This window comes from Rattus norvegicus, chromosome 1 (genome assembly GCF_036323735.1).
Source record: "Rattus norvegicus strain BN/NHsdMcwi chromosome 1, GRCr8, whole genome shotgun sequence".
NCBI classification, from domain to species: Eukaryota; Metazoa; Chordata; class Mammalia; order Rodentia; family Muridae; genus Rattus; species Rattus norvegicus.
In genome coordinates this window covers 205,290,102-205,310,904 of record NC_086019.1, presented here as the reverse complement: position 1 = coordinate 205,310,904, position 20,803 = coordinate 205,290,102, and the positions used below count along the sequence as shown (strand labels likewise).

The window sequence follows — 20,803 nt, the reverse complement described above, 5'->3', positions numbered from 1 at the left end:
CGTGTGTTTAGGTTGGTGATTTGTTTGTTGCCCACATTACTTAAGGGTTAACTGCAGATACTGAAATATCATGAAAGTGCAGTCTATCCAACAGTGCACAGGAGGCTGGAATGAACAAAAACTTAGCCCAGGGAACATAAGATCACTGGGTTCATAAACCCTTTCTGCAAAGAGCCATATAAAACAGTAAATATCTTACGCTTAGCCCTATGCATAGCTTACTTATCGCAAAAGCTAATGGTTTGTATTTGTGTATACTTTACCTGTTAAAGTTGAACAACCAACCGTTAGATCATGGGCCTAGCTCAAACCAGCAAACCTGGTTAGCCAAGCTGGTAACATGATAAAGTGAGTGCTTGGAAAGGTCACACAAGAAAATGTGAGCTATGTAAAAACTAATGAAAACATGCTGCTCCATACTTAAAAATCTTGACAGGGTTGGCTTGGTGGGGTTGTCACGGCTGGAATTATTGTAACCACTTGGCACACTTCCAGCTGCAGGCGTGCAGCCAATCACAACATCCCTAGGTGCAACTGGTGCCATAAAACCATCTACTTGACTCTCAGTCATGCATGGAGACTTAGTCCCTTGTTCCAGAGGCACCCGCAGGTGGGGTTAGGGATTGGGTTTAGGGTTAGGATTAGGATTATGGTTAGGGGTTAGGGCTAGAGTTACAGGGTTAAGGTTAAGGTGAGAGGGTTAAGGTTAGTGTTAGGGTCACAGGGTTGAGGTATTAGGGTGTTAAAGTTATAGTTAGCATTACTATGATTCAGGGTTAGGTGTTTCAGTTAGTTTGAGATTCTGGTAGAATTAGTCTCAGGTCTTGGCTCAGGATTAAGGTTAGTTTTATCAAACTCAGGATTAGACTCTGGATTAGGGTTGAATTTATGGTTACATTCGAAGATCAGGACTAGGGTGAGGTTTATGCAGCTCAGAACTAGGTTTAGTGGTAGGGTTAAAGGTTTATAGTTAGTTAGATTAAAGGTTATTGCTTGGTTGGGTTTAAGGTTGAGATTGGGGTTAGTGCTAGGTTTAGAGTTAGAAAAAGTTGTAGGGATAAAGTTAGGGTTAGATTCGGGATTAGGGTTAGAGAGTTATTGTTATGTATGGGTTAGGCATTAGGTTTAGTTTAGTGTAACTCTGCCCAAACCACTGAGTGTCTAACCCTTATCATAACTCCTAATAATTACCTTAATCTTAAAAATCCAGCTCTTTACCGTGGAGAGCTCTTGGGGCCACTTCTAGGAAATTGGCAAAAATATTTGACATTGGGCTAGGACAAGAAAATAAGCTCAAGAAAAATACAGCCAAGGAATGTATTCCTTGTATCTTGATCATCTTGATACGTCACTAGGAACAGTGACCTTGGGACCTTTGTTTATCCCTTATTTGTTCCCTGACTACTTTGTTTATGCCTTAGAAGTGGTCATACTCTTCGCATGTACCTAGAATGATATAAAAGAGACTGGAGAAATAAACACACCCTTCACCATTTGCTGGAGTCACAATATAATGTTGTCTAATTGTCTTTTTTTTCTTTAATCCTTGCTCCCTCCTCGAGACCCAGTTGACTGACTGAGCTGGCTTGGTCACCAAACACTGAACCCCTAATCCTAACCACCAACCCTTATTTTAAGTCTCCAATCCTTTCCTCCTTTATCTCTACACTTGATTTATTAAACTTAAACATTAAATTTCACTCTACAGTAATCCTGTACATCTAACCTCTAACCCTAATCCTTTAATCCTGATCTGTTTAACTAAAACCTTAATTCTAAGCATAACCCTGACCTTAACTTTAACTCTGAATTGTATAACCCCAACTTAACCAATAGCCCACCTCTAGTTTGAACACAGAGAGGCAAGAAGTGCATTCTGAGATTGGTAGTTTATTTTGGTGTAGGTGTTCTTTTGTTGAGATGTGCTGGGCGGTGGAGGAAAGGAACTTGCCGATAGTTCTGAGGAGCTATAGCAATTAAGCTAACGAAAACCACGGTATGGTATAAGGCAGAGAGCAAGGGAGAGGGCTCAGTCTGTGAAGTGCCTGTGCAAGCAAGAGAATTTGAGTTAAAGCAGGCAGAGGTAGAAAGAACAATGGGGTTTACTGGCCGGCTAAGTGAGCACCAAGTCAGGAAGAGATTCTGCCTCAAAGAATAACATAGTAACTGGGGAAGACACTTGCTTCTTTTCTTTGCTGGATAGAGCACCAAAAGCCTCCTAGGTGATTCTAGATCTTTTCAAGTTGGCAACACAACTTCACAAAGCCTTTGCTATACTTTTTTTTTTTTTTTATTAACTTGAGTATTTCTTATATACATTTCGAGTGTTATTCCCTTTCCCGGTTTCCGGGCAAATACCCCCCTCCCCCCTCCCCTTCCTTATGGGTGTTCCCCTCCCAACCCTCCCCCCATTGCCGCCCTCCCCCCCATAGTCTAGTTCACTGGGGGTTCAGTCTTAGCAGGACCCAGGGCTTCCCCTTCCACTGGTGCCTTTGCTATACTTTAATATATTTAATATATTTAAAATAACTTATTTTTAAAATAATATTTTGTTTAACTTAAGTAACAATATATTAATATATTATTGAAATAATAATTTATTAACTTAATAAATTAATGTTTAATATAAAATGCTAACTCAGCTGGTTGGAAACACTTAATACTCTTTCAGTTTTCTTACTGTGAAATATTGTTTTTGGGGAGTCTAGAAAGTCGAATTTAAGGTAGTGGTACCCCAAATGAGTTCCCTTTAGAAGATTTAATACAGACCTTTGTGAGATCATGAAAGACTCAAATCTTTCCAAAAGAGATAGGAGTAGTTCTGTGTAAAAAGACCTAATTATGAGAATGCATAACACTACTATCCTTATTAGTTTAGTTCCAGTAAAATAAACTAGCTTCATAGATATACTTTAATATACTGTATCCTAGAATTGAAGACCCAGAAATGAACCCACACACCTATGGGCACTTGATTTTTGACAAAGGAGCCAAAACCATCCAATGGAAAAAAGATAGCATTTTCAGCAAATGGTGCTGGTTCAACTGGAGGTCAGCATGTAGAAGAATGCAGATCGATCTATTCTTATCACCCTGTACAAAGCTTAAGTCCAAGTGGATAAAGGACCTCCACATCAAACCACATACACTCAAACTAATAGAAGAAAAACTAGGGAAGCATCTGGAACACATGGGCACTGGAAAAAATTTCCTGAACAAAACACCAATGGCTTATGCTCTAAGATCAAGAATGGACAAATGGGATCTCATAAAACTGCAAAGCTTCTGTAAGGCAAAGGACACTGTGGTTAGGACAAAACGGCAACCAACAGATTGGGAAAAGATCTTTACCAATCCTACAACAGATAGAGGCCTTATATCCAAAATATACAAAGAACTCAAGAAGTTAGACCGCAGGGAGACAAATAACCCTATTAAAAAATGGGGTTCAGAGCTAAACAAAGAATTCACAGCTGAGGAATGCCGAATGGCTGAGAAACACCTAAAGAAATGTTCAACATCTTTAGTCATAAGGGAAATGCAAATCAAAACAACCCTGAGATTTCACCTCACACCAGTGAGAATGGCTAAGATCAAAAACTCAGGTGACAGCAAATGCTGGCGAGGATGCAGAGAAAGAGGAACACTCCTCCATTGTTGGTGGGATTGCAGACTGGTACAACCATTCTGGAAATCAGTCTGGAGGTTCCTCAGAAAATTGGACATTGAACTGCCTGAGGATCCAGCTATACCTCTCTTGGGCATATACCCACAAGACGCCCCAACATATAAAAAAGACATGTGCTCCACTATGTTCATAGCAGCCTTATATATAATAGCCAGAAGCTGGAAAGAACCCAGGTGCCCTTCAACAGAGGAATGGATACAGAAAATGTGGTACATCTACACAATGGAATATTACTCAGCTATCAAAAACAATGACTTTATGAAATTCGTAGGCAAATGGTTGGAACTGGAAAATATCATCCTGAGTGAGGTAACCCAATCACAGAAAAACACACATGGTATGCACTCATTGATAAGTGGCTATTAGCCAAATGCTTGAATTACCCTAGATGCCTAGAACAAATGAAACTCAAGACGGATGATCAAAATGTGAATGTTTCACCCCTTCTTTAAAAGGGGAACAAGAATACCCTTGGCAGGCAATAGAGAGGCAAAGATTAAAACAGACATAGAAGGAACACCCATTCAGAGCCTGCCCCACATGTGGCGCATACATATACAGCCACCCAATTAGACAAGATGGATGAAGCAAAGAAGTGCAGGCCGACAGGAGCCGGATGTAGATCGCTCCTGAGAGACACAGCCAGAATACAGCAAATACAGAGGCGAATGCCAGCAGCAAACCACTGAACTGAGAAGGGACCCCTGTTGAAGGAATCAGAGAAAGAACTCGAAGAGCTTGAAGGAGCTCGAGACCCCATATGTACAACAATGCCAAGCAACCAGAGCTTCCAGGGACTAAGCCACTACCTAAGGACTATACATGGACTGACCCTGGACTCTGACCTCATAGGTAGCAATGAATATTCTAGTATGATCACCAGTGGAAGGGGAAGCCCTTGGTCCTGCTAAGACTGAACCCCCAGTGAACTAGATTGTTGGGGGGAGGGCGGCAATGGGGGGAGGATGGGGAGGGGAACACCCATAAAGAAGGGGAGGGGGAGGGATTAGGGGGATGTTTGCCCGGAAACCGGGAAAGGGAATAACACTCGAAATATAAATAAGAAACACTCAAGTTAATAAAAAAAATATACTGTATCCTTGGTCCTGTGGAGACTCAATGCTCCAACACAGAAGAATGCTAGGGCAGTGAGGTGGTAGTGGGTAGGTGGGTGGGGGAGATCTCTCATAGAAGCAGGGGGCAGAGCAGATGGGATGGGGGTTTGCAGAGAGGAAAGGGAGATAACATTTGAAATGTAGCAAATAAAATAACTAATAAAAAATTAAAAAAAATTCGAGTAGTAGAGGACACCTTTAAAATACCTAAATGGAAAATGATTTAAGAAACATGTTCAAAAGAGTAAGTAAGAGTAAGAGTAAGAGTTGTCATTGGAAGGAATTTATGTACCAGGACACTAATTGGTATCATTGAAAATGAGCATAATCTCATGTTTCTGATGTCTCTATGGGTATCAAAAGAAAGTGGCACAATTTTGAAGCTAGATATTAATCCCAGAGTTTATCATTTAAGGTTTTATAGCTCAAGGTCAACACAATCTTAAAAGATTTAAACGATGGAAGAGAAAGTTAATGTTAAGATAAATCTTTTATTTTTGTTTTTTTTCCATCTTTATTAACTTGGGTATTTCTTATTTACATTTCGATTGTTATTCCCTTTCCTGGTTTCCAGGCCAACATTCCCCCAGCCCCTCCCCCTCCCCTTCTCTATGAGTGTTCTCCTCCCCATCCTCCCCCCATTACCACCCTCCCCCGCAACAATCACGTTCACTGGGGGTTCAGTCTTGGCAGGACCAAGGGCTTCCCCTTCCACTGGTGCTGTTAAGATTCTTTTTTTTTTTTTTTGGAATGATCAAAGATGTCTTTATAAAGTTTTTCACGACTTCATTCTAAATATACAGAATAAAAAATGGTGTACTCATTTGTGAGACACCAACCAGATTTTCCTTATACTGTCTCAAAATTTAAAGATCAATTTCCCCAGAGGGTGTGCAATGCATCATAAAATGGTCTTTTTGAGGGTGGGAAAGGAAGGCATATTACATTGTTCCATGATAGCCATGCAAGACTGCTATCCAATACACACACACACACACACACACACACACACACACACACACACACATATGTATATATATATATATATGTATATATATAAAACTTATATACATTTGGTGACTTAGAAAAACCAATCATTTGTGACAAGCCTGAAAAGCCTGGCATATTTAACATATGTCAGAAGGTTCTGTGTGGCCGAAGTTCTCCAGTTGGACCATGTGGCCCTGTGAAAGTATCAGAAGGCCAGTTTTGTTAAGTTTGCAGCAGAACATCATATCCACCCTAAGGAATACAATGTGGATTGAATCGAGGGTGGAGACCTTACCTTAATAAAGAAAGCAAGAGTATGTCAGTGTAAAATGTGGACTAAACTGCTTTCAGGGAGAAATGTTTTAAAAATCAGTACAGGTTGGAAATGGGGATCTTCCTTCCTGGTGAGAGCCCTCCCGATGTAAGGCGGGCTCCACCACGCTAACTTCTGCAGATAAAAACTCTCTGCTTATTTAGTTTTCTCCTCTGAGTTCAAGCGCTGCTGGATTTGTTTGACATAGCTCTGTGCCATGGAGTTAATGATAGACAGGGTAAAGTAACACACTATGGCAATGACCAGCTCCTCAAACGTCCAGGATAACCAGTTTTCTCCCTGCACTGTGCCTGCCTCACTTCTGTGATGGAGCTTCTGTTGCTGGGCCTCCAGGTATTCCTGAAAAGGCTTCTGCAGAGACGGATCTATGCCGGGTACAGCCCCAATGAAAGCCACCATCTGCTCCACGATGTGCTTGCTGAAAGTTACTATAAACAAAGATTTTCTGGATATGCATTTTAATGATTGCTTTTCCAATCAGAGTTGCACCAAAGAAGGTCCAAAAAGGTACAAGGAAGTGTCCACATGTTATTCCAGCCAGGTCGAACAGGGGATTTGGAATAGAAGCACAGGCCAAAATTCCAAAAAATCCAACTTTCTGTACTAGTTTTTGAACTGCCAGTTTAGCTCGTGATGCAAAGTCTTGTGCAGTCTCTGCGTGTTCCAGCATTTCTTCAAATTCCTGATACTCTTCATCATCTGGTTCAGCACCTGAGAGGCGAGCTGCCCTGGTCATGAAATACAGAGGCAGCTCCCCAATGGCTGTCCCAGTGCCCCACATGCAGGCTTCAATTCTAACTTTTGAGATGATACTCCACAAAGATATGACTCCTTCAGTGCCTTCTTCTGGGCAGATAATCTGGTCAGGATAGGGTGGCTCAGGGAAATTAACCGAATTGCATTCATAAGCAGCTAATGTAACTGAGGCTATATGTGGGCCCAGATAAAGCAGGAAGCTGTGCAATCCTGTTCCGAGACCAATGGAGGACAGAATCCCCAGGCCTATCCAGCAGGCATATAAAAGAAACTACTTCTCTATCCGCTGCACATACTGCTGGTGTGCTCCTTCCACATAGCTACAAGCGCAGCAAGCAGCAGGAAAAAGGACACCACCGTGCTTTGACGATGCCACAATTTTGAGGTCCATTCCTTCAAAACTACAAGTTTCCAGAGAGAAATACTGCAAGGTAATGAGCGGCTGTCTCCAGAGGACGACATTCTGTCTTTCTTCCCGATCCCTTCTCTTCTTCTCATGTACTGAAGAGGGGTCTGTGAAACTCCCATTATGCTGTTCCTTACTCATTGCTCCACGTCTCTGGCCACAATTTGTTCCATTCTCTGCCATTTCATAGATCAGTAACTCTGAAGGAGCCGCTCAGACCATGGCTTCTCCGGATCGCAGGATCCTGGAAGCCACTCACAACACCGACTCTCACACTCGCCGCTGGGCTCCAGCCAAGATAAATCTTAACATTACTCCTCATAGGCCAGTTCCTACTGCTGTGCATCTTCTGCAAGTTCTCAGGAACACGACAAGGCTCACAGTCAGTCTGATGTGTTTGTCTTCCCAGCGGAATCACTAAGATGCCTTCAAACACAAGATCAAGGTCATGCTTTCCCGCTAAGAATGGTGTGTGCTGCTTATTTTTCTGTATCTGTGGCTGTGACACAACACCCTGATGAAAGTTACATAAGGAGGGAAGGCTTTATTGTAGTTCACAATGCAGGGTACCATCCATCATGGTTGATGTCAAGGCAGCAGGAGCTGGAAGCAGCTGTTCATGTTGTGTCTGGAGTCAAGAGAAGAGAGCAATGAATGCATGCATGCTGGTGCTAGCTCATGGTCTCCATTGTATACAGTCCATGAACCCTTGCCCAGGAAGTAATCATGCCTACAAGTAAGGTGGGTCTTCCCATATAAATGTGACATAATCAAGGAAGTCTCACGGGAATGCCTGAAGGCCCGTCTCCTAGGTGATTCTGCCAAGGTGATAATTACCTCCACCAGGTTTGGCTGTAGGAACAATGGCAGTGAACTTTGGGATCTTTGTGATCAGACACTCATACGACTTCTGACACTACAATCAGCAGGAGAGAAAATAGAAAAGTAGGAGAAAGTGGCTGCAGAAATGGCTGAGCGCCAACAAATTCGTGAAGACTCTGGGCTCATGCTTTGAGAGCAGGCCAAGATAAACACCCAGTCCAAAAGTCCCGCAAACAAAGCAGGCGGCACTCCAACAACCAGCTCAGAATAAACAACCAGAACAAATATTAGCCAAACCATACGAAGATCTGGCCCCAGAACAAACCTCCTAACCCGTGTCCAAAAGCAACAGGGATGACCGAGCACAAAAGCAGCAACAATCTGTATTCTGTTCTCAATTGAAAAGAACTTTTTCACACAGTATCCACATCATAGTTTCTCCATCGTCTTCTCTCAGACTCCCCCTACGCCTCAATCCTTCCAACTCCATGCCTTCTTTTTCTTTGTAGAAAACAAACAAGTGGGAAGAAAGATCCCCAAGCACCTGTCACGGGTGCCGTTGTGACGGGCTAGTGTGTGATGGGAAAGGTGGAGCATGTGGTGGAGAGATGGACGAGAAAGCGAAGCCAAGTGTGCATACGCTGTGGAGAAAGGTGACGCTGAAGAGTCAGCTCTACAGTGGTGAGGAACTGGCTGATATGAGGAGGCTATTGTGAGGTCCTGGCCTGGGCTGCTGCCAAGGGCCATGTCTGGGTCTGTGGTCCTGCTGCAGCTGAGGTCTATGTTGATGTCTGTGGCCTGAGTTACCACCAAAGGTCAGTTGGATGCTTGTGCTCTGGTCTGCCACTGGAGACCATGTGGATGTCTGAGGGCTGTGCTGCCGAGGCAGGACATGCTGATCTAAGTGACATTTGCTGCCACTTGAGGCCATGAGGATATCAAGGCCCATTCTGCTGCTGGCGCATGTTTGGGTCCTGGTCCTATAGCAGCCAGGGACTGTGTTGATATCCCAAGCCTATGTTACCACCAAAGGCCATGCAGATGTCCCTGGTCTATACTGCCACTTGAGGCACTGTGTTGGGTTCTCCCCAAACCCCGCCCACCCCTTTACCAGCCACCACACTCAGGACAAATGGCTATGACCTTCACCTGGGCAGCAGTGTAGAGCTGACTTTGGTGGAAGGGTATAGGTGAGCTGGCCCCAAAGGCATGAGGATGCCCCAAGGGTGTGAGTTAGTACCAAGGGCATGAGCACAGGAGAACTGGCTCTGCCCCTCATCTGCCATGGGGTGGTATGGGTGAAGGAGACATGACCTTTTCCCTCCTCAACCCTTGCCGCCTGTGGCAGGTTAGTGAGCTGGCTCTGAGGTCATAAGAGTGGGAGAATTGCCCCCATCATCTCTGCAGCACTTGGTAGATCAGGCCCTGCACCTTGCCTGGGCAGCACAGTAGAGATGGCCCTGGTGTTGAAGGCACAGATGAGCCAGCCCAGAGGGCAGGGGAGCAGGAAAACAGGGAGGTAGGGGGAGGGAGCAGGGGAACAGGGGAGCTGATGCAGGTGGAGCATTGGGTGAGCTAGCCAGGGCAGCGCTACAAGGCCCAGAAAGGTTGGTGGGCTGACCAACTCAGCTACCTTCCAGGCCCAGATCCAGGGCTTTGGGTTGGCCCACCCCAACATCTGTATCATCTAGGATCAGCTGGAGCATGTGAAAGGGCTGGTCCTGCAGATCCAAAGCTTCAGCAGGATCTCCATGACACAGGGCAACAACAGGATATCTGAGAGGAGAACCAGTGAGGATCCAGTATTGATAGTGCAGCAGAAAGAAGCCAAGGCCTTGAACCAGACCAATGACTCACTACAATGAACATTTGCAAGGAAAGATATGTGGACAAAATGATAGACATATATTGTGTGAAACACTGCAGCCTCTTCCATGATGAGATTTATTCTTTATTAATCATTTTAAATGATATCCTTCTTCCCACCTACCTTTTCATAAAGTCCCATCCCATCCCCTTCCCCCCACCTCTTTGCCTCTATGAGGGTGCTCCTCCGTCCACTCACCCACTCCTGCTTCACCCCTCTAGTATCCTCCTATGCTGGGGTGTCAAGCCTCCCTCCCTTCCATGAGACTTTTTGTTTGATTTTGTTTTTCTTTTGCAGGGGAAGTTGCAAGGGTGGAGGATGAATATGAAGGGACAGAGAGATAAATGTGACTGGGGTGCATGATGTGAAATTCATAAAGAATCAATAAAAAGGTAAAAAATAACAAAAGAAAACAGGCCAATGAAAAATCATAATAATACACACACACATACACACACACACATCAAAGAAAAAACACTAGAAATACATATTAACGCAGAATCAGCCCCCAACACAAACAAAACCCATAAAAATGAAAATAGAAACCTATAATATACAAGCAAAAAACCAGTAAGGTAAAAAAATGGCCAAACATAGCAATATGAGATGAAAAATCTTCAAAAATACATTGAGATACTGTGTGTGTCTGTGTATGTGTGTCTGTGCATCTGTCTGTGTGTCTGTGTGTCTGTCTGTCTCTCTCTCTTTCTCTCTCTCTCTCTCTCTCTCTCTCTGTGTGTGTGTGTGTGTGTGTGTGTGTGTGTGTGTGTGTGTGTGTGTGTGTGTGTGTGTTGGGTATTTAGTTATGGGGCTGGCCCTTAAGTGTGGTTTGTATACCCAGGGAGATTTCATTGGAGAAACTAAGTTTTCCTTTGTAAGTGGGTGTCAGTTGGAGATAGCTTCTTGGTTAGAGATAGGAGCTCATGTCCACTTCCCTTCTCAGTCCCAAGATCCAGGCTGGCATGGACCTGTGTAGGTCTCAGGCATACTGTGACACTGCTACAGTCTTTGTGAGTTTATATATGTGTATCAGTCTTATTGTATTTCCTTGGTATCACCCACCCCCACTCTGGCTCTTAAAAATATTTCTGTTGCTTCTCCCTGAGCCCTGAGAGGACAGGTTTGATGAAGATGTACCATTTAAGACTGTGTGTTACAAGGTTTCTCACTCTCTGCACACTATCCAGCTGCAGGACTCTGTATTAATTTCTGTTTGTTGCTAGAGACAGCTTCTCTGATGATAGCTGATTGAAATATTGATCTGTGGGTACACAGATGTCATTAGGAGTCATCTTATTGCTATGTTCCTTTAGCAGAACAATAGTATTTGGTTTTCCCCTCATTCCACTGCCTATATAGTCTCAGGTTCTTGGCCACCTAGGCAGTGTCAGGCATGGGTTCCATCTCAAAGAGTGGGCTTTAAGTCCAGTTAGATAGTGGTTGGTTGCTTCTACAACATTTGTGCCACCATTGCACCAGGGCACCATGCAGTGGTGGCACAGAATTTGTGGGAGTAACCAACTAACGTCTGGTTTGACTTAAGGCCCATTTTGCAATAAGGAACCCATATGTGACACTGCTTGGGTAACCAAGAACCAGAGACTAGATAGCCTAAGAACCTAAGGTAAAGCAAAACACTACTGGTCAAAAAACCAAACCAAACCAAACCAAACCAAACCAAACCAAACCAAACCAAAGCGAACCAAACCAAACCAAAGCGAACCAAACCAAACCAAAGCGAACCAAACCAAACCAAACCAAACCAATCCAAACCAAACCAATAAAACAATTCCAAAAGATATTCTGCTATATTTGTAGTTCATAGATCCATGCCTTATCCAGTCCTCATTAGAGAGGCTTTCTCCTGCAGCAGATGGAAACGGATGCAAAGATCCACAGCCAGACATTATGTGGAGAGAGAGTCTACATTGGAGATTTCCACCAAATCCCTCCCCTTGGATCTCAGGGGAAACAGGAGGTGGAAAGAGTGTAAGAGTCAGGGGGGACGGAGGACACCAGGAGAACAAGGCCCTCTGAGTCAACTAAGCAAGGTGCACATGAGCTCAAAGAGCCTGATCTATACTATATGCCAGGTCCTCAGAAATACTAGCTCAGTATTTTATGAGACTTCTGGCTATGAGAACACGTCATATTATTTTATATCTGTGAGTTTCTATGTGCCTGCATGCTTGTGTTCCGTGCCATGCAGGTGTCCATAGAGGCCAACAGAGAGTGCTGGGTGCCCTAGAACTGGAGTTCCAGGTGGTTGTGCTATCATGTGGGTGCTGGCAATTGAAGCAGGTCTTCTGCAAGAACAGCAAGTGCACTCACTGTACCTCCGATCCATCTCTCCATCCAGCCTGCTCTTTTCTAATGAGAGACAGAAAGGGAGTGGTTCCGAAAGAGAGGTGAGGAGGGGAGGGACTGGGAGGAGTGGAGGAAAGGGAAATGGATATAATCATTTGTGAAAAATCCGTTTTCAATAAAAAGGAAAATACTCCATACACATGCCCACAGTCTTCCCTGATTGAAGTCCCCCTTTCCATCTGACTCTAGTTTATGTCAAGTTGACAAAAGCTAACCGGCACAGGTGGAAAGACTAGGCCATAGTCTAGGAGTCCTAAAGTGTGTGGAGAAAGGGATCTGATGTAAGCATGTATGTGTTCACCTGTGACTCACTGCTTCTTTACTACAGATGTAATGTGAATGGCTGCCTCAAGATCCAGTAATGTGACTTCCCCATTATGATAGTTCCCCTGGAACTGTGAGATGAAGTAAGTTGTTTTTTTTTTTTTTTCTTCCCAGAGCTGAGAACCAAACCCAGGGCCTTGTGCTTACTAGGCAAGCGCTCTACACTGAGCTAAATCCCCAACCCCAGTAAGTTGCTTTTGTCAGAGGATTTTATCACAGCAAAAAGGTGTTGATATTTTACATTTACTTTATCAGAATAAAAAGCTACCTCTTGGGCTGGAGAGATGGCTCAGAGGTTAAGAGCACCCGACTGCTCTTCCAGAGGTCCTGAGTTCAATTCCCAGCAACCACATGGTGGCTCACAACCATCTGTAAAGAGATCCGATGCCCTCTTCTGGTGTATCTGAAGACAGTTACAGTGTACTTATATATAATAAATAAATAAATCTTTAAAAATAAAAATAAAAAAAGCTTCCTCTTACCCAAATAGAAACTGATGTCCCTTGTGTATCATCTTTTCCACAGAAAAAGTAACTCATCAGTGAAAGCCATTTCTCAATGTTGGTGTCTCATTCTGGTAGACATTTTCGTCCTTTGCTACAATCTCAGAGAATCAAATCCACGGCTTAGAAAAGGTACATTTTTAAAATGGTGACTATAGGTTCATAGGTTTGAATGTCTGACTCTGAAGGCTCTGTGATGATGTGTTTACTAGAATATATGGGGGAAACAACACTTCTTTCTTTTTTTTTTAAAAATGATTTGTTTATTATATATAAGTACACTGTAGTTGTCTTCACTAGACACACCAGAAGAGGGCATCAGATTCCATTATAGGTGGTTGCAAGCCACCGTGTGGTTGCTGGGAATTGAACTCAGGATCTCTGGAAGAGCAGTCAGTGCTCTTAACCACTGAGCCATCTCTCCAGCCCAATACTTCTTTACATATAAAATAAAAGACATCTCTTTGAAGGTAACACATACCTGAAAATCAACAATAAACTGTGCTACTTTTCCAAAATTCCAGTGATTGCATTTGGCTTGACAAGAGGCAACTCTCAACTATAAATTAATATAACAACATTATTGATTATTTAATTTATTTTGGGATTATACTATAATCACATCATTTCTACTTCCCTTTCCTCTATACAAATTCTCTCATGTGAACACAAAGTAACACTAGGCATCATGGTGCATAAGTGTAATTTCAGCATCCAGGAGGTAGTGGCAGGTGGATCTTTGTGGGTTCAGGCCAGTCTGTGCTACATAGTGAGTTCCAGGACAGCTAGACCTACATAGAGACCTTGACTCAAAAACCAAACCAAACCAAACCCCAAACCAAAAATTAAAACAAACCCAAAAACCAAACCAAACCAAGATAAACCAAAACAACAACCAAAACCCCAAATCGAAATCAAGAAAACAAAAACAAAAAAGAAAACAAAACAACCTAAACCACAAAGTACCACTTTGGGTGGGAACCCAAACAACGCCACCAAACATCAACAACATGCCAGCAATCAAAAACACATTTCAATAGGAGCTTTAAGTACCAAAGGCCTCAATTCTCCAATCAAAAGTCACAGGCTGAATGAATGGATCAAGAAACAAAATCCATCACTCTGTTTTTTACAAGCTTTAAGGATAGGTACCACCTTACTGTAAATGACTAGAAAAACGATTCCAGTAAAATGAGATCAGGAAGCAAGCAGACATCACAATCTGATAAAACAGAATTCAAACTAAATATAAGCAGAAGAAATAGAGAGATACTTAATCCTAATCAAGGTAACAATTAACCAAGAAGACTTTACTATCCTAAACACATGTGCACCAAACTCTGGGACACCCAATTTCATGAAAAACATACGACTGGATTTAAAGGCACAGATTAACATCAACACATTAATAGTAGATGATTTCAAAAAATAACCCACTTCTCCATCATCTGAACAAAAAATAAACAGAGAAATATCAGGAAAAGTGACCTCACATGTCAAAGGGACTTAACAGATAGCTAAAGAATACTGTAGCCAAACATTGAAGGATACACATTCTACTCAGAAGCACAGGGACCAAAATAGACCACACCCTGGGACACAAAATAAATCTTTACAAATTCAAAAGGAATGAAACGACTCCTTGTTTCCTATCTGACCACAGTGTAATACAACTAAAAACTGACAGAAAACAGGTCTCTAGTAAATACACAAACTCATGGAGATTGAACAACTCAGTACTGAGTGATCTCTAGGTGCCTACAGTAAAATAAAATAAAATAGATTATAAATAAATAATTTAATGATGTCACTCAAATATTTGGAGAAACAAGAACAAACCAAATCCAAACCCAGTTGTTGGCAAGAAATAATAAAAATCAGAGTGTAAACTAATGAAATAGAAACAAAGATAACAATAAAAAGAATCAATGAATTTGAGCATGTATTTTAAGAAGATAAACAAGATCCATAGGCCATTTTTTCAAGGAATTAAAAGAAAGAGGACCTAAGTTAGCAGACTCAGGAATAAGCAGGGAATTCAGAATATTATAAGGTATTGCTTTCAAAACCAATACTCCATTAAGCTAAAAACCAAGAAGGAGTCATTGATCTAGACAGACCCAATACAAAGGAGGGGGTTGAAACAGTAATAAAAAACATTCCAATTGAAAAATATGGTCCAGGCTCACATGGATTCACAGCGGAATTCTTTCAGTGATGATCTACACCCAATTTCTTTAAACTATTAAAACAAAAAACAGAAATAGAAGGAGCACTCCCAAACTCCAACAAAGCCTGTATCACTCTAATACCCAAACCAGAAAAGAAGGAAACACAGACTCAAAAATGCTTGCTGTGATGGCTTGCATGTGCTTGGCCCAGGGAGTGGAAGTGATAGTTTGCATATGCTTGGCCTGGAGTGGTACTATTAGAAGGTGTGTCCTTGTTGGAGGAAGTGCGGCACTGTGGGTTGGGCTTGGAGACCTAGCTCCTCCCAGGATGCTGAGGCTGTTCCTGGCTTTTTTCCAGTGAAGATGTAGAACTCAGCTCCTGCTGCACCATGCCTGCCTGGATGCTGCCATGCTCCCACCTTGATGATAATGGACCACATCTCTGAACCTGTAAGCCAGCCCCAATTAAATGTTGTCCTTTATAAAACTTGCATTGATTGCAGTGTCTGTTCACAGCAGTAAAACCCTAACTAAGACCCTTACTGAAACATTACAAATAAAACATGGGCATATATCAGAAAGATTTTACACTATGACCAAGTTGGCTTTATTCCTGAAATTCATGGATATGCAACATACACAAGTCAAAAAGTGTAATAAATCACATAAATAGACTTAAAGACAAAAATCACACATACATCTCAATAGATGCAGAAAAAGCCTTTGACAAAACCCCAAATATCTTCATGATAAGGTCATAGAAGATGTAGAGCTATAGGGAACAAACCTCGACATAGTAAGAGCTATGTAGAGACAGTCACAGCCAACATCATCCTAAATAAAGAAAAGCTTGAAGCAATGCCACAGAAGTCAGGAACTAGAGAGGGATGTCCACTCTTGCTTCTTTTCAACTTTGGGCTTGAGCTACCAGCTGAAGCAATAAGGCAAGAGAAGGAACTCAAAGGCAGACAGACAGGGACAGAAGTTAGACAATCCTTATTTGCAGATGACATAATAGTATGCATTAGTAATCCCAAAACTTCTACACGAAAGTATTTCTAAAAATAATAAACAAATTTATTAGTTGCAGATACTTAAAACCTACAAACATATGCCTATACCTATAAGAAAGGCTAATTTGTAAATTAGGCCCAGTAAGAGACCCACAATGTGTTAGCTGCTTTTCTAAAATACAAAATGCCCGACAAGAAGCTATTTAAGGGTAGACGATTCCATTTTGGTTTCTAGGTCAAGGAGACAGAGTCCATCAGTGTTGGGGAAGAGTGTTGGCAGCAGCAGGACATTGTTGGTCACAGTACTTCCAGGGTCAGGAGGAAGAGGACGCTGGATGTGTGTGCTCAGTTCCTTTTCCTTTTGTTCAGTCCAGGACTTCACTACCAATGGTGCTGTCCACATTCAGGTCAAGTCGCGTTGCAGTTACACCTCACTCAGAGCTACAACCAGGAATGTGTTTCCATGGTAATTCTTAAACCAGTCAGGTTAACAATGAAGATTAACCATCATAAGTAGGAAAGGAATGTGTGTCTATTTGCTTCCTTTTAAATTCTACAAACATGTAACTATTACATTCTCACATTTCTAATCATGGAAGAAAATTCATGGCCCTCATAAGGTATCTTATACATGTATAAACAATCACCCCCGCGCACATATATATATATATATATATTTGTGGTCTGACAATCCTATCAGTATATCAGATAATCAAAGCACAAGGAGTGATTTCATTCCTTCTGAATTTGTAAAGATTTATTTTGTGTTCCAGGGTATGGTCTATTTCAGAAAAGATAAATTATATATATATATATATATATATATATTAGTCTTGGTCCTCAATAAAACAGAATACATAATTCTTAATATATTATATTATTTATTTCCCTATGACCATCTAATGCTGGGTTATTTATCAACACAATGTATATTAAGCATCTCTATAAGCCTTCAGGAACAATCTGAGAACCAGGAATTCATTCGCATTTTTAGAGTGACTGCTGAGTGGAGTCCAGTGGCCCTTACTTAACATCTGTACAGGGTAGGAGTTCATAAGAAACACGCGCTCCCCTTCCCCCCAATGAAGAACTCTGAGAGCCCAGTGTAATCCAGGGCAGATATTTTGAGACCTTAGACTGGAACTGCGGCCAGTAAACTACCTGACACATGGACTGTTGGAGTATTGTGGTATAAGAAATTTTTTACCGGAGTCATGGATGAGCAAAATGGGACTCCTCAGGTCGGTGTAGAATGTGCCAGAAGTACTCAGACCTGGACTCCACCTTGGCATATGGCTTTAGGCACAGCGTGGATGGAGACACCCAGGTTTTTTGGAAGTTGTGGTGGATGGTCTTTTGGGGCTGTTTAGCATGTTCACCGCAGGTTCTTGGGGTTCTTTTCAGCAGGCATTATGAATCTGCTCAGTATCACCGTTCTGTCTGAGAGTAGAAAATTTTCACATTTTAACCCCAATCCTAACTTTGACGACTTTAATCTTCTAACCCTAACCTTTGTAGAAGGTGAGGCCTTCACACTTGTTTCTGCACTTGCCTCTGAAACTGGCCAATCACTGCTTCTAAGTCTTCACTCCGACTATCGCGTTTAAAAAGGATTTGTGTTTGGTGGTGATGTGGATAATGTTTTTCGCCTGCGCATGCGCACGCTCTGGCCACGTGGTCTAGAGTTAGCCGCGCAGTGTACTGCGCAGGCGCAGTGTTTAACAGTCTGGAAGCTGCTGTGGCAGCTGAAGAGGTGGAGCAGTATGGCCACCAGACCGCAGCCGTTGAGTGTGGAGCCCGAGGGATCAGCAGACCTGCTCCACGGGCCTGAGGGGGCCAGAGGTAGTGGCTGACGGGTGCCTGGGTTGGCCTGGTGAGCTGGCGGGGAGAGCAGGCCGCCTGTCGAGGACTGAGGAGGTCTGCGCGGGTGGGCGCGAACCCGGGCGGGGGCTGACTGGGATCGCTGACTGGGATCGCTGACTGGGACAGTCGCTGAGGAGAAGCCAGCTTGCAGTCTTCCTGTGATGCCAGTCCTAGTGTGTGGTTGTTGTAAGTCACACACCTGTCACCTTCAGAGCGGACCTACACCCGAGCCCTGTGGCACTACGCCTCAAGTCCAGTGACCATACCTGAGCTGGACTCGCCCTTTTGCTGTCCTGAACTTGATGCCATCGCAGCGCCCCTGGCATGGGGGTGCTGGGACCGCGTCCGAACAGAACTACCGTTTTCAGAATATTTCTACAGTTTTCTGTGTATGGGGCGATAAAACGATATATTTACTGTGATAAACTTAAGTTTCTACAAAAGCGTAGAGCCAGGTGGGCTAACGCTGTGACCCTACTACCCAGCTTAGAGTTTATGATTGTTTGCCAGTCTCCTCCCCACCACTCAGTTTTATGACCGACCACCTCAGACAGCAGTGTCACCCATAAATGTCCATCGTATCTAAAGGACAAGTACTCCAGAGAAATAGCAGTTGCACCCAAATTTCCTCAATCACTTAACATATCTAGATGCTTTTAAAAATCTACTATTTTTTTAGCATTTTTTTTATAAAAGAAAGCATTTCTTTTTTTATTGGATGTTTTTAAAATTACATTTCAAATGTTATCCCCTTTCCTGGTTTCCCGTTCATAAACCCCCTATTCTATCCCTTCTTCCCCTTTTATGAGGGTGTTTCCCCACCCAACCACTCACCCCTTGCTGCCTCCCCACCCTGACATTCCCCTACACTGGCAAGACCAAGGGCTAAAAGAAAGCATTTAATTGGGGGCTTGTTTCCAGTTTCTACAGGGTTAGTCCATTTGTATCATGGCAGGAATCATGGTAGCAGGCAGGCCACTAGGCAGGCAAAGTGCTGGAGCAGTAGACCTGAGAGCTTACATCTTGTTTTTTAATATTTACACACACACACACACACACACACACACACACACACACACACACACACACAAACATTACTCTTTGCTCCCCCTCCACCGCCCCTGTCCCACAGTTCCTCATCCCATCCTCCCCCCCACTGTTTTCTAGAGGATGCTCCCCCTCACCAGGGTTTCCCTCTCCCTGGGGCCTCAAGTCTCGAGGATTAGGCACATCTTCTCCCACTGATGCCAGACCAGGCTCTCTTCTGCTATTTATGTGCCAGAGGCCTCGGACCAGGCCCTGTATACTGCTTGGTTGGTAGCTCAGTCTCTGGGAGCTTTCTGGGATCTAGTGAGACTACTGGTCTTCCTATGGAATTGCCCTTCACTTCAGCTTCTTCAGTCCTTCTCCTGAATCAACCATAGGGGTCCCTGACTTTAGTCTAATGGTTGGGTGTAAGTATCTGTGTCTGTCTCGGTCAGCTTCTGGAAGAGCCTCTCAGGAACAGTCATGCTAGGCTCCTTTCAGTAAACACACCATAGTATCAGTAATAGTGTCAGGTCTTGCTTTACCCCTGCCCCCCCTCCATGAGATGGATCCCAAGTTGGACTGGTTATCGGACCATCTTTCCTTCAGTCTCTTCTCCATTTTTGTCCCTGCAGTTCTTTTAGACAGAAACAATCCTGGATCAGAAATTTTGACTGTGGGTTAGTAACCCATCCTCCCACTTGAGGCTCTGTCTATCTATTGGAGGTGGACTCTTGGAGTTCCCTATCCCCACTGTTGGGCATTTTGGATAAGATCACCCCCATTGAGTCTTGAGAGTCTCTCACATCCCAGGTCTCTAGTATTTCTAGAGGGTCCCCTCACCTCTTTAGGCTACATATTTTTATTCATTCTGCTGGTTCTCTGGGCTTCTCTCCTGTCCACCCCCTATACCTGATCTTATTCCCCCTTTCTCCTCCTCTCCCCTCTTCCACCCAGATCCCTCCCTCCATCTGCCTCCCATGATTATTTTTCCACCTACTAAGTGGGATTGAAGTGTCCTCACTTGGGCTTTCCTGCTTGTTAAATTTCTTGCAGTCTATGGGTTGTATCTTAGGTATTCTGTACTTTTGGCTAATATTCACTTATTAATGAGCACATACCTCCCATGTCCTTTTGGGTCTGGGTTACCTCACTCAGAACGATATTTTCTAGTTCCATCCATTTGCCTATTAATTTCATGAAGTCATTGTTTTTGATGGCTGAATAGTACTCCATTGTGTAGATGTACTGCATTTTCTGTATCCATTCCTTGGTTGAAGGATATCTGAATTCTTTCCAGCTTCTGGCTATTACAAATAACACTGCTATGAACATAGTGGAGCACGTGTTCTTGTGGTGTGATGGGGCATCTCTTGGGTATATGCCCAAGAGTGGTATAGGTGGCTTTTCAGGTAGATCTATTTTCAATACCAGCAATGAAGGAATGTTCCTCTTTCTCTACATTCTTACCAGCATCTGCCGTTGCCTGAGTTTTTGATCCAGGTCATTCTGGTTGTTATATGGTGGAATCTCAGGGTCATTTTGATTTGCATTTCCC

At 43.1% G+C, this 20,803-nt stretch overlaps 1 protein-coding gene and 1 pseudogene across 1 annotated transcript in view; one reads left to right on the top strand and one right to left on the bottom strand.

Moving 5' to 3' along the window:
* Positions 1-5,532: 5,532 nt before the first annotated feature.
* On the bottom strand, positions 5,533-17,983 carry Vmp1-ps1 (vacuole membrane protein 1, pseudogene 1; annotated as a pseudogene).
* Positions 17,984-18,093: 110 nt separating this feature from the next.
* The window catches only part of Syce1 (synaptonemal complex central element protein 1), an 11,004-nt gene continuing 8,294 nt past the window's right edge, over positions 18,094-20,803 (top strand). The window contains exon 1 of the mRNA NM_001025058.2: positions 18,094-18,198. Coding sequence (NP_001020229.2) covers positions 18,120-18,198 — 79 coding nt within the window. The 5' untranslated portion in view covers positions 18,094-18,119. The remainder of the gene's footprint in view (positions 18,199-20,803) is intronic.